The 11,795-nt window shown below is 42.9% G+C and overlaps 1 protein-coding gene across 3 annotated transcripts in view; it reads right to left on the bottom strand.

Annotated features, from left to right (window-relative positions):
- Positions 1 to 2,477: 2,477 nt before the first annotated feature.
- Positions 2,478 to 11,795, bottom strand: part of CTXN3 (cortexin 3) — a 12,481-nt gene continuing 3,163 nt past the window's right edge. Inside the window, exons 2-3 of one of the 3 annotated variants that reach the window (XM_006145539.2) lie at positions 9,464 to 9,540; positions 2,478 to 3,408 (exon numbers count right to left, since the gene is read on the bottom strand). In XM_006145539.2, the coding sequence (XP_006145601.1) occupies positions 3,064 to 3,309 (246 nt within the window). In that variant the 5' untranslated portion in view covers positions 3,310 to 3,408; positions 9,464 to 9,540 and the 3' untranslated portion in view covers positions 2,478 to 3,063. Of the gene's footprint in view, positions 3,409 to 5,733; positions 5,759 to 9,463; positions 9,541 to 11,795 lie in introns of those variants that run through there. The other 2 variants (XM_014586636.1, XM_006145540.2) reach the window with 2 other exon arrangements.

The following is an 11,795-nucleotide window of genomic DNA, read 5'->3' as shown; positions in this document are numbered from 1 at the left end:
CAACGCTGGAACTGACACACCACTCCTCATGTCGTTCTCTTTCTCATGAGTCTACGGTGACTCCCACACTAGATGTTTCTGTTTAGTACCTCTGATGTCCACTTTAACCTTTGTTCTCCCCACTCGGGATAGGCTCCCTCTCCAACTGTCTACTGCAGCCATGCTGCTCTCCCAGCCCAGAGCCTCACACCCAGACCTGCATTTCTTTATGCTTTGATTTTCTTTCCTGCTCCCTTCCTTTGCACAAATATAAAACATCTCCCTTCTCTTAGGTCAAGATCCAATTTATTTCACAATACTTGTTTACATTGCATAAAGCTTTAAACCAAGTGCACTATCGCGCCTAAGGCCTTGCCTCCTGGGCCCTTGCCTTTACTTTTCCAGTTCTCATCTATCGCTCCCCATATTTGATCTCTTGGAGCATTCGTTCACTAACTCTGCTCTTCAGAATCAACTCGTATGAATGGGAAGCCGTGGTAATGTCCACTTTCAACAAATTCCCTAGGAGAAACTGAGGTGTTACGGTCCTAAAGTGGTAGAATTTTACTATTGTTTATATTGTTTCCTATATTTTTACAGTGATCATGTACACCTTTTAAATATTATAAAAATTAGTATGCATATTGAACTCCACAGTGGTTCTGCTGATGTGGAAACCCAGGTCTATATCAGTCATTTGAGCAATGATGCAGTTGCATTCATTCTTTCATTTACTATCTCTCCAACAAGGTAGAAAAGCACTCAAGATTAAGAGTTGGCTCTGTCCAGTTCCTTTCTCTATGGCAATGACAGGCTCAAAGCAGGGGCTCCCTAAGTACTCAAGTGGGTTGAAATAAACTCTTGAGGAAATAAGAAAAAAATTTAATAAGGACGTACAGTACCTTGGAAGAAAGAAGACATCTTTACAGTGAGTGGGTTGAAGTATGTATTCGTATGGCAGAAGAATACTCAGGTGACACAATGGACCACAGCATGACCACAGAGCAGCTGCAGCGCTCAGCTTCAGGTCTAGAAGAGGAGGATCTTGAAAGGCATCTACACTCTTGCAGCAAGTAAAAACCAGAAGGTGGCTCACTCTGTTTAACCTGAATCATTCTTAAAGTCGTGTGCTCACTTGTAAATTCTATAGCTAAAGAAGAAATTGAGTAGTTGGAAAATGTTCAGAAAAGAATCTGAACTCTCATACACTGCCAGTCTGCATGTAAAGTGAGGCAGCTTCTTTGGGAAAGGGTCCACTGTTCTCCAACAAGTTAAACACAGAGTTACCCTGTGACTTAGCAAATTCACTGCTGGGTATACGTCCTGGAGAACCGAAAGCACAAGCCCATACAAAGACGTGTACATCCAACAGGCATGGCAGCATTACCACTATAGCCAGTGGATCAACAGAAAGCAAGAAATGCCAACAACGAAATGTAATTTGGCCCTACAAAGGAATGAAGCACTGATCCTGCTTCAACCAGGGATGAAACTTGAATGAATGCTCAGTGAGAGAAGCTGAGCACTGGCAGCCATTGTGTTGTCTGATCCCACCAGGCAAATTGACAGGCAGAAAGGAGATTAGAGATTGTGGGGTCAGGGTGTGGGGGGAATGGGAAGGTCATGAAGTTCTGTGAACATGCTAAAAATGATCTAATTTTATACTTTAGGAGGCTATATTTATGGTATGTTATAAATAAAAATATTGAAATAAATTATATTTCAATAAAGTTTTATTAAGAAAAACAAGATAGAAAGGAATCAAGAGGAGAGATGGAAAGGAAGGGAATGTGGGCAGCAGAATACCTGAAGAATAAAAACAAGATAGGAGACAAGAAAGTTTTTCTAAGGGCTGCCTTTTGAGGCCTAGTTGGCTTTTTAAAGGTTTTTGTTTTACTGAAAAAAATAATGCTGAGTAGCTGAGGATAAGATTGAAGTGCATTGATTATCATATATATGGGGTTTGATTAAGATATGAGCTTTTCCTACCAAGGAAAATTGGAATAAAAGGCATTTACAGCTCCTTTTTTGGTAGAGTTAAATAATGCCTAGAATAGGTTTTCTCTGGGCAGGACAGTTTTGTGAGAGACCTTCCTTGAGAGAGAGAAACAAATTAAATGACCTTTCATGCTCCGGACTCTTTTTTTTCTCTCGGAAAAATGTTAAACCTCAGCATTCAATCCAACATACTGTCCTTAAAGCATTGGTCTTGGTGAAATAATAAAGAAGACATTTCTGTTTCTTGAGAAGTTTAATTTGGTGACTATATGCAGTCATAAGACACATTCCTCTTAAGACTTTAAAATTCTTCTCCTCCAAGCAGTTATCATTGGACTAAAGACAAATAAACACCTCAAAGTTGTACTTGCAGTTAATTATTTCACCATTTGTGTAAAGGAAGTAAATTCAGGTCACGTGTAGCTACCTCTACACATGTTCTTAATATGAATACATAGAAGGTACTTGGATTGATTAATAGTCTTAAAAACTCTGCAGCCTTTGATTCAGATTTATTTGAAAAACAAAATGTTATCATTTTCACTCATATTTTTCAGAGACAAAACCATCTCTTCCTAGCCCTCCCATTGTTTCCCAATGTCTCTACTTTAGGAGTCAACAAATAACTGGGCTGGGTCCACTCAGCATAATCCTCCTCCAGGACTCAGGCCCCTAAAAACTAGAACAACTGAGAGACGTGATTAGAACAAGGAAGTTTCTCAATCATGTCACCAGATTAGATTAGATCCTCTCAAACCATTATTCTCTGGCTACATTGGGTGGCTCTTCATTTTATGCAAATTCTATTAATGTTCTTTGTTTCACAGTCATACCTGTTCAACAATATTCATTCATGGAGCAAACAAAGAAATTGAAATATTCCTGTTTTTGCTGAGTAATGTAAATGTCCATGTCCAAATCCTCACATGTCTCTAAGCCAACTGCATGTCTAGGGAATAATGGATTTCTGTGGTCCAAAGACCAGGTAGTGTTAAAATTTGATTTATTGAGAACATGGAGTAAAGGGAATCCCCACCAAGACAGGAAGCACTTCACTTCCCAGGAGGAGATTCTGCTCCATCCTTGCTAGGCCAGGGCATGGTCGAACTGCCCTTTCTCCAGGCCTTCAAGTCCATCAGCCCAGGTGGAGGTGGGCATGCTCCGATATGGGTCCAGAAGAATACGGAAGCACCTGACGATGAGGATACCCAAGAAAATAAACAACAAAATCACAAAAACGAATGTCGTTTTCTGCTCCAGAGACATGCTAGAATCAGATGACAGGTTTCCGAGAGGCACTAGGGGTGAAGGGATGGGCTGCCCCCCATCCATCGTCCAGGGAAGTCAGAGCACAGGATCTCCAGGTTTCATTCTCTTCCATTATCGGCCTGCAGAGATCATGTTGGCTGCACCCTGGAGAGCTTGAGTTATCTGTTGGGAGAGGGAAAGGGAAGGGAAGGGATGACTATTAAATAACACTTTTTTCTAGAATTACAGTCATGTTTACCAGAGAGATTAAATCTGTAAACTAGCCTTCATTTCACCAGAGATGCTTAATTCTGTATAATTATAGGGAAGAATATTTCACTCTTGCGTGAAATTACCAAACCATCCTTAGAATGGCCACCTGCGTCTGGGCAGGATGGGCAGATAACGCAACTATCACATAGAAGATGAGAAATGTCCTAGGTAATGTTGATCTCAGGGGTACTGTCAACTGGACATCCAAACTCAGCCTCCCCTGCCAGTTCTCTTCCAGATCTCTTCTAATAATGTTACTTGCCCATGATTATTATTTTTTTTTGAGAGGTTTTTGCTATAGGGTGTGTGCACTCGCCAGAAAGAGAGACAGAGAGACAGAAAGCGATAAATCACCCCCCGGGCGGGGGCAGGGGGGTGGCGAACCCACAGCAATCCCTTCTTCTCCATTCTCCTCTCAGGATCTTGGGCACGCAAGCACACGCGCTTGGCGTGAGTTTAAGTCACCGGGTCCAGGACTCGAACCGAAATCAACTCCATGGAAGTCCAGCGACATAGCCATTACACCAACTGCTGGTCTCCATTATTATTTTATTACCATTATTATTTTTAGATTTTTCCATAGGGCATGTGTGCTCACTGGGGAGAGATGCAGGGAGAGATTGTGAGAGAGGAAAAGTGAGAAAATCATTCCCGGGGGAAGGGCTATACCTCCATGTTTTCTCCCCCATTCTCCTCTTGGGATTTCAGGCGCACACACGCACATACATAACATGACTTTCAAGCCACTGGATCCAGGACTTGAACTGTGGTCGGCCATGTGGGAATCCAGTGCCTTAACCACCATGCCGCCTGCTGGCTCCTCCTCTCATATCATTCTTATAATGGTACCAGCGAATGAGTACCAGCGATGTGACAGGACTGTGGCTAAACTTGACAGACATAGCGACTCTACTATAAGCTCCATGAAAGCAGGGGCCTTTATAAGCCCCAGTGAGAGGAAACTGAGGGTAGAAAAGGTACTTGACATAGATGCCCTCTCAGGGCCCGCTGAGTTTGGGGCTCGGGGCTCCACTCTACTGCTGATGAGAGAGGAGCCTCAGAGCAGTCGCTGAGCTGCAAAAGAACAGAAACAGGAACGGCTGCGCGTCTCACAGTGCCATAAGGATGAATGTCTGTGAAAACCATCTGAAAAGTGGACAAAGAAAAACACACCAGTGCTGCTTCACTGAGACACAGCTAAGGGAGTTAGAGCTCTGCTTTCTGCTTCCTGAGTCAAGAGACAAGGGAGATATCAGGGACTCCCAAGCCATCAAGTTACTGCTGCTTTTACTTTTTTTCTTCAGAAAGCAAAGGTTAGGTTCAATACATGACCCCAAGAAGCACCGAGAGAATTGAGCTAGGGAAAAGGAATTCGATCGACTGCATATTTTTAAAAGACGATTTTCCTTACAAAGGCTTGCCACCACTTAAAAACCATCTGGTGAGGAAGAGAGAGGAAAGGGTAAGCTATCGCCATTTCCCATTTACTGGAGGGAAAAATTGAGGTATAGAAGTATAATTGTTCGTTTTTAAAGGCATGCCACAGAATATGTAAAGGTCATTAGAAGATTCAGATATTCTACTAAATTCATTTCATCAAATTTTGTGACGAAAAGTATCTATTAGACATTATGATATGGAGAAAATCAGATGACATTTATTATTAATTTGTCTATAAGAAAAACTACATAGCACAGTAGTTAGCTCTGGAAACTAATATGATTGAAAAGAAACTATACTCCACGAAAATAAGCAACCAAATAAAAATATAAATTATGACCTCAAAACAACATTTCTTCATTTAATATATAGCCAGTGACTTCAAATATAGCAGTAGAAATAATAACAGTTTGCATCCATTTGGACACATCAAAGTTTTTCAAAGCACAGTTTAAGAAGCAGATTAAAAAGAACCTTGCAACTGTGATCTATGTGGAAGGAGTTACTAATTTGGGGGTAATAGATCCTTTTTGCAACTCCATCACTAAATTTTTTTAAAGACCAGAGCACTTACAAGGTTTATCTATGATTTTTATTTATTTTAAATAACATTGAGATAAAATTTGACTGTATTTTTAAAAAGTAAATGTCTTAGGAAAATAGAGGATGTTAAATTGTGTTTGCCTTGTTTGCTTTTATATATTTTTTAAAAGTTTACTCATTTATTTATTCTACAAGCAAGAAAAAGACAGAGAGAGTGATAACGGACAGGCAACTCTAAAAGGGTCTTCCTACCATGATCCAGATTATGGACATGCATGCACCTGGCACCTTCAGGAAGGTCTCTGGACATGGAAACTAGAACTTTCCCATGTGGGTCAGTCTTACAGAGAATTGCGTCACTCTTGCACCATTGGCCCCGGTTGGCTTATTTTTAAGCACCCTCCCAGCCTTGGTATTGATCTCACCAGAGGTGGAGGGGAAGGAGGCAGGAAGGGTGGCCAGAGCCTCCAGTGCAGCCTGCCTTAGCACATCTGAGTAAGGCCATCTGTATGCACCCAAAATACCCATAGTCCACTCCGTCATGCCAAATATAAAACTCTGAGGGCTGGGCCAAAGGAAAGCCACTGATGATAGGGAACAGATGCCTGAGCTTTCCCTGACATGTTCCCTCTTGCCTTTTCCTGTCCTACTGAGGATCTGCACTCTTTCTCGCTTTGACCCGTCCTCTTCTTGCTGGCTTCCTAGAATTCCATGCTACATCCACTTCTCCTCCAGCCCAAATGAATCTACAGTGTTCTGTTTCTTTATTTAGTCTCTTCTCAACAGAGTAGAGACAGGTATGCATGTTCAGAAAGTTCTTTATGAAAACGTTATAAAATGTTTTTAAAAAAGGGATATATATGTGGGAACTTCAAAAAGTTTTGTGGAAAATTGAATTAAAGTACAAGTTTATTGTGGTATGAAGAACATTTAAATTCATGTGTAGGGTTTTTTTTTATAGTATGCATTTTCTTTTCTTTTTTTTGGAGAGGTTTTTGCTATAGGGCGCGTGTGCTTGCCAGACAGACAGAGAGAGACAGAGAGACAGAAAGCAGGAAAATACCCCCCAGGGGGGATGGCCACGCCGCAATCCCTTCTCCTCCATTCTCCTCTCAGGATCTTGGGCACGCACGCACACGTGCCTGGCGTGAATTTAAGCCACCGGGTCCGGGACTGGAACCACGGTCGACTATGTGGGAGTCCAGCGACATAGCCATTACGCTAACTGCTGGTCTCCCATAGTATGCATGTTCTATGAACTTTTCCAAGACCCCTCATAGCTAAAGCAATGACTATTAACTGTATACATTCACAACCTAAGGATTTCTGGATCTGTGAAGTACAATAACAGGGAAGAACTGGGTAGAGAGCCTTGTGAGTCTTTGAGAGTGAACCCCTGGCCTCAAGCTGACTGAGAAGTGTAGCAATGCCTCATTTAGCCCCTCCCTTACTGCCTCAGAATTCTGCTTGAGCAAAGCCACGTTGACACCCAGGGACAGTCTTCTGAAGCCTCCTCCATACAAGGCAGAATGTCAGATCCTTTTCTTGCAGGCCAGCCTCTCCTATTTCCTAGGCTTCACCCATAACTCAGGATTTAGACCCAGTGCAGCATGTATCTGCGGCCACAGAGACAGGCCATTTCAAGAAGCCCCAGTTAATAGCCTAGTCATCTTGTTTCAGATTATCTGCTACATTTTCAATCTCTCTACATATGACTCTGGGCCCCACTTCTCCACAGGGACATCAACTATTAAAATGATTTAAAAATTAGTTTTAATTTGTAATTTTACTACTCTAATCAAAAGGCAAGATGAAAAGATATAATGAGATTTCTTTGCAGCTTGGTCACATGTTTTTTTTTTGGAGAGGTTTTTTTGCTATAGGACGTGTGCGCTAGCCAGCCAGCCAGAGAGAGACACAGAGACAGAAAGCGAGAAATCACCCCCCAGGGGGGAAGGTCATGCCGCAATCCCTTCTCCTCCATTCTCTTCTCGGGATCTTGGGCACGCACGCACACGCGCCCAGCGTGAGTTCTAAGCCACCAGGTCCGAGACGCAGTCAACTATGTGGGAGTCCAGCGACATAGCCATTATGCTAACTGCTGGTTCCCAGTTGGTCACATGTCTTAAGAAGTCTGTTGGGGGGGACCAGCAGTTAGCGTAATGGCTGTGTCGCTGGACTCCCACGGAGTCGACCGGACCTGGTGACTTGGAAAATACATCAGGCACGTGTACATGAGGCCCAGCATCCCAAAGGGACAGAAGAATGGAGGAGAAAGGAATGCGGCGTGGCCATCCCCCTTGGGGGGTGATTTTTCGCTTTCTGTCTCTCTGTCTCTCTCTGTCTGTCTGGCGAGTGCACGTGCCCTATAGCAAAAACCTCTTTAAAAAAAAAGAAGTCTGCTGGGACCAGAAAGTGGCATGGTGGTTAAGGTGTTGGACACTCCCACAGGGCAGACCACGGTTCGAGTCCTGGACCTGGTGGCTTGCTTTCTCATTCTTTCTCTCTTTCTCTGGTCAAATTAAAATAAATGAATGAATAAATAAAATTAAATAAATCATAATTTAAAAAAAGAAGTCTGCTAACATATAAATGTTTGTATTCTCCAACCCCTTCATCACCAAACTCTTTCAGATATACCAAAGTAATGATGAGCAAATAGAGGTGAAAGAATTTTGAAAACTCTACAATATGTTGTAGATTACTAAGTTCTTCTCTCCTGGCTGACTGTGGTACCTGAGTTTTTATGAAAAAAAAAAATTGTTAAATGACCAAAGCCTCCCAGTAAGTTGTAATATTTTGCCAAGGAAAGGGTTACATTGATGTATTAGATTTTGTCTGTGAGGACTGTTCCCACTTGAAGGAGGAGAAAATGTGGTAGATAGAAAGGGGATTGAAAGAAGATCTTACAGGGCCAACAGGTGGTATGGTGGTTAAGGTCACTGAACTCCTAAACGGCTGACCACAGTTTGAGTCCTGGACCTGGTGACTTGCTCTCACACACTCTCTCTCTCACTCTGTCCGTCTCTGGTCAAATTTAAATAAGTAAATAAATAGTTAAATAAACTAATTATTATTTCTTTTTTGAGAGGTTTTTGCTTTAGGGCGTGTGTGTTTGCCAGAAAGACAGAGAGACAGAGAGACAGAAAGTGAGAAATCACCCCTCTGGGGGGGATGGTCATGCCACAATCCCTTCTGCTCCATTCTCCTCTCAGGATCTTGGGCACGCACGCACACACGCCTGGTGTGAGTTTATGCCACCAAGTCCAGGACTTGAACTGCAATCAACTATGTGGGAGTCTAGTGACATACCTATTATGCCAACCGCTGGTCCCAATAAAATAAAATAATTCTTAAACAAAAGAAAGAAAGAAGTGCTTCTTGCTGGAAGTGAGGGGCTTCTAGAAGGATGGGGGGACAGAAATGGTTGCCCTGAGAAGGTGGCCCAAGAGAGCCAGGAGGATGGAATGAGGATGGTGGCTAGAGACAAGAAGATCAAGAGCTGCTTATAAAGGGATGAAGGGATAAAGAGATTCAGAAACAACTGTCAGCTATTTCGCAGTGTTGCCCGGGACTGATTGAAACCCTGGAAGAGCCTGCTTGATTTTAAACCTGCAATCAGCTCATCAATAATTTACACATTTAGAAAGCTCAACAGCATCTTTAAGTTGAAGGAAGCGTCAGATATAATAAGAGGGAGGAAGAGAACTAAATTTAATTATTTGACCACAGCACAAACATATTCAAAGACATCTACATTTTAAAAATGTGTCTTAGAATAAAATGTCCCTTTTGGGGTAAAAATGTTTTTTTGGAACATTTATGATGGTTTTTCACTGAAGAGCGAACTCTTTCATTTAGATAAACAGTGAAAAATCTAGGTAAGAAAATAATTTCAATACATTTTGACCCAACCAATCATAAGTCTTAATGGTACCAACGGAAGTTATCTAAAGTATATTGAAGGGCCATAGTTACTCACGGCGTATTTTAATCCCGATTGGCTTTTCCCATCACGCAGGTCCTCTGTCTTCCCTTTGCTAGATCCATTGGTGTGTGCTTAGGAAGTAAAGTCTAATTTTAATACTGGGCCAAGAAAACCTTAATTAAAAGATACCCTTTTCAAACATCACATAACAGATCCAGTCGAGCTCCCAGGACTCTGCGATATTGACAATGCGTAAAACACCCTGAATGACTTATGAAGCCCAGCGTGAGCTGTCCGTCTTCACCAGCGTCATTTGCACTGTCAGCTGCTCCCTGTAGTTTTCATGATCTTCAAAGTGGCCTTCTCTCCCTTCGCCCAGTCTTCCTACACACCACAGCTGATCTCCCCTCTCTAAGCCCAGGTTGTACCACTCCTCCCCTCAGAAAACCTGGGCACCCAGAGTCTATGGCCCATCAACCCTCTTGGGAGCCTGATGCCTCAACATTTTCTGGATGACAAATTAGGACATACTCTAACAGGGGAATTTTGAAAGATACTAATTTATTTTCATAGGTTCATAAAGAAACAAATATCAAATCAGCATTTGGATTCCAGTAAAATGATCAACAATTGAGCAAGGTAAATGTCCATGCAAGTGAGTCTGGGCACACCTGAGGCGATAGTCTTAATTTTGTCTAACACCTGCTATTGTTTGAACATCTCCAGGGTCCCCTTCTCAGAGTGTCACCTCACCTCCCCCTTCCCACCTGTGGATTTCTCCCCCTCCTTCAGGGCCCACACCAAATCCGTCCTTCTTGACCGGCTTGCCCTGCCTCCCTTCATCAACACTGGGTGCTTTCTACTCCCCCTCTAGACAACCTCTGCTACCTCAGCAGCTCTGATTATGGGCAGGCCTCGAGGGATTTGTCTCCTTGCCCTCAGTAAACAGCAAGCTCCTTGAGGGATTTCTTGCAGTTCTGGGATCACTGCTTCTTTAAATATGGATGGAATCAGATCTCAGCCCCCTTGCAGGCTAAGGAACAGAATTTAAACTTCAAGGAGCAGCTAACTGATGCAGAAGAGAAAAATATCTTCATTGGGGTGTCAAACTGTTGTGTCTGAAATACGTCTTGTTTCAAAGAATCACAGATAGTTCAAGCCGCAAGGTACTTTAATAAACACAGATCTTGTCGTTTGAAAGGCAGTAGGTTACTTGGTTTTTAAAATGTTCCTTGGCTCAGTGCTGGTGTGTAGGGTCTGAGATGTAATCACCAGCCAGAGATAGGCAGTGACTCTTCCACTTAAGAAGTCAACCCTCTCTTACCTAATCTGCTTTCTGGTAGGGGAAGGACAGCCATTTAAAAGATCCTGAATCCAAATGTCTTACATGGAAACTATTAATGTCAACATGTTCCCTTCTAAGGCGTGGGTCCCTTGGACATTTTATTTTATTAGCATCTCATTATTCAATTTCACAGTAAGGAAAAATGTTTTCTCTAAAGAAAATACATCTTAAGGCAATGACATGTTTCTTTTCCTAGTTTTAAAGTGACAGTAACAGACTCAGTTCAGTGCCTCTGGCCCCTGGTTCTACAGAGCCATGCAAGGTCACGTGACTCTGTGGCCTTGCTTTTGTGGTCCTCGACTCAAGTGCTCACCCTCCTGCAATGCTCGTGATGATCACAGTCGTGAGGGTGGCAGGACATGAGTCCTGCCCAGCACATAGTAGGTGGTCAAGAAATAGGTGGTGACAAATGAATTTTTCCTCTTTCTGCCATTTTTGTGCGAAATGATGTTTGTTTTGGATTACTGTCATGCAAATAAACACGTGGAAATGGAGATAATACATAAACTGCCCAGAACCATAAAAAACAGATACCTGGACCAGCAGTTAGCATAATGGCTATGTCGCTGGACTCCCACGTAGTCGACCGCGGTTCGCATCCCGGACCCCGTGACTTAAAATTCATGCCGGGCGCGTGTGCGTGCGTGCCCAAGATCCCGAGAGGAGAATGGAGGAAAAGGGATTGCGGCGTGGACATCCCCCCTGGGGGGTGATTTCTCACTTTCTGTTTCTCTGTCTCTTTCTATCTGTCTGGTGAGGACACGCCTCCTATAGCAAAAAACCTCTCAAAAAAAAAAAAAAAAAAAAAGAAAAGGAAAAAAGAAAAAGGAACCAGCAGTTAGCGTAATGGCTATGTTGCTGGACTGCCACATAGTCGACCGTGGTTCGCATCCCAGACCCGGTGGCTTAAAACTCACGCTGGGCGCGTATGCGTGCATGCCCAAGATCCCGAGAAGAGAATGGAGGAGAATGGATTGTGGCGTGACCATCCCCCCTGGGGGGTGATTTCTCGCTTTCTGTCTCTATGTCTCTTTCTGTCTG

This window comes from Tupaia chinensis, unplaced genomic scaffold (genome assembly GCF_000334495.1).
Source record: "Tupaia chinensis unplaced genomic scaffold, TupChi_1.0 Scaffold000152_1, whole genome shotgun sequence".
Classification (NCBI taxonomy): domain Eukaryota; kingdom Metazoa; phylum Chordata; class Mammalia; order Scandentia; family Tupaiidae; genus Tupaia; species Tupaia belangeri.
The sequence above is the reverse complement of the archived record's forward strand: the minus strand, read 5'-3'. Positions and strand labels throughout refer to the sequence as shown.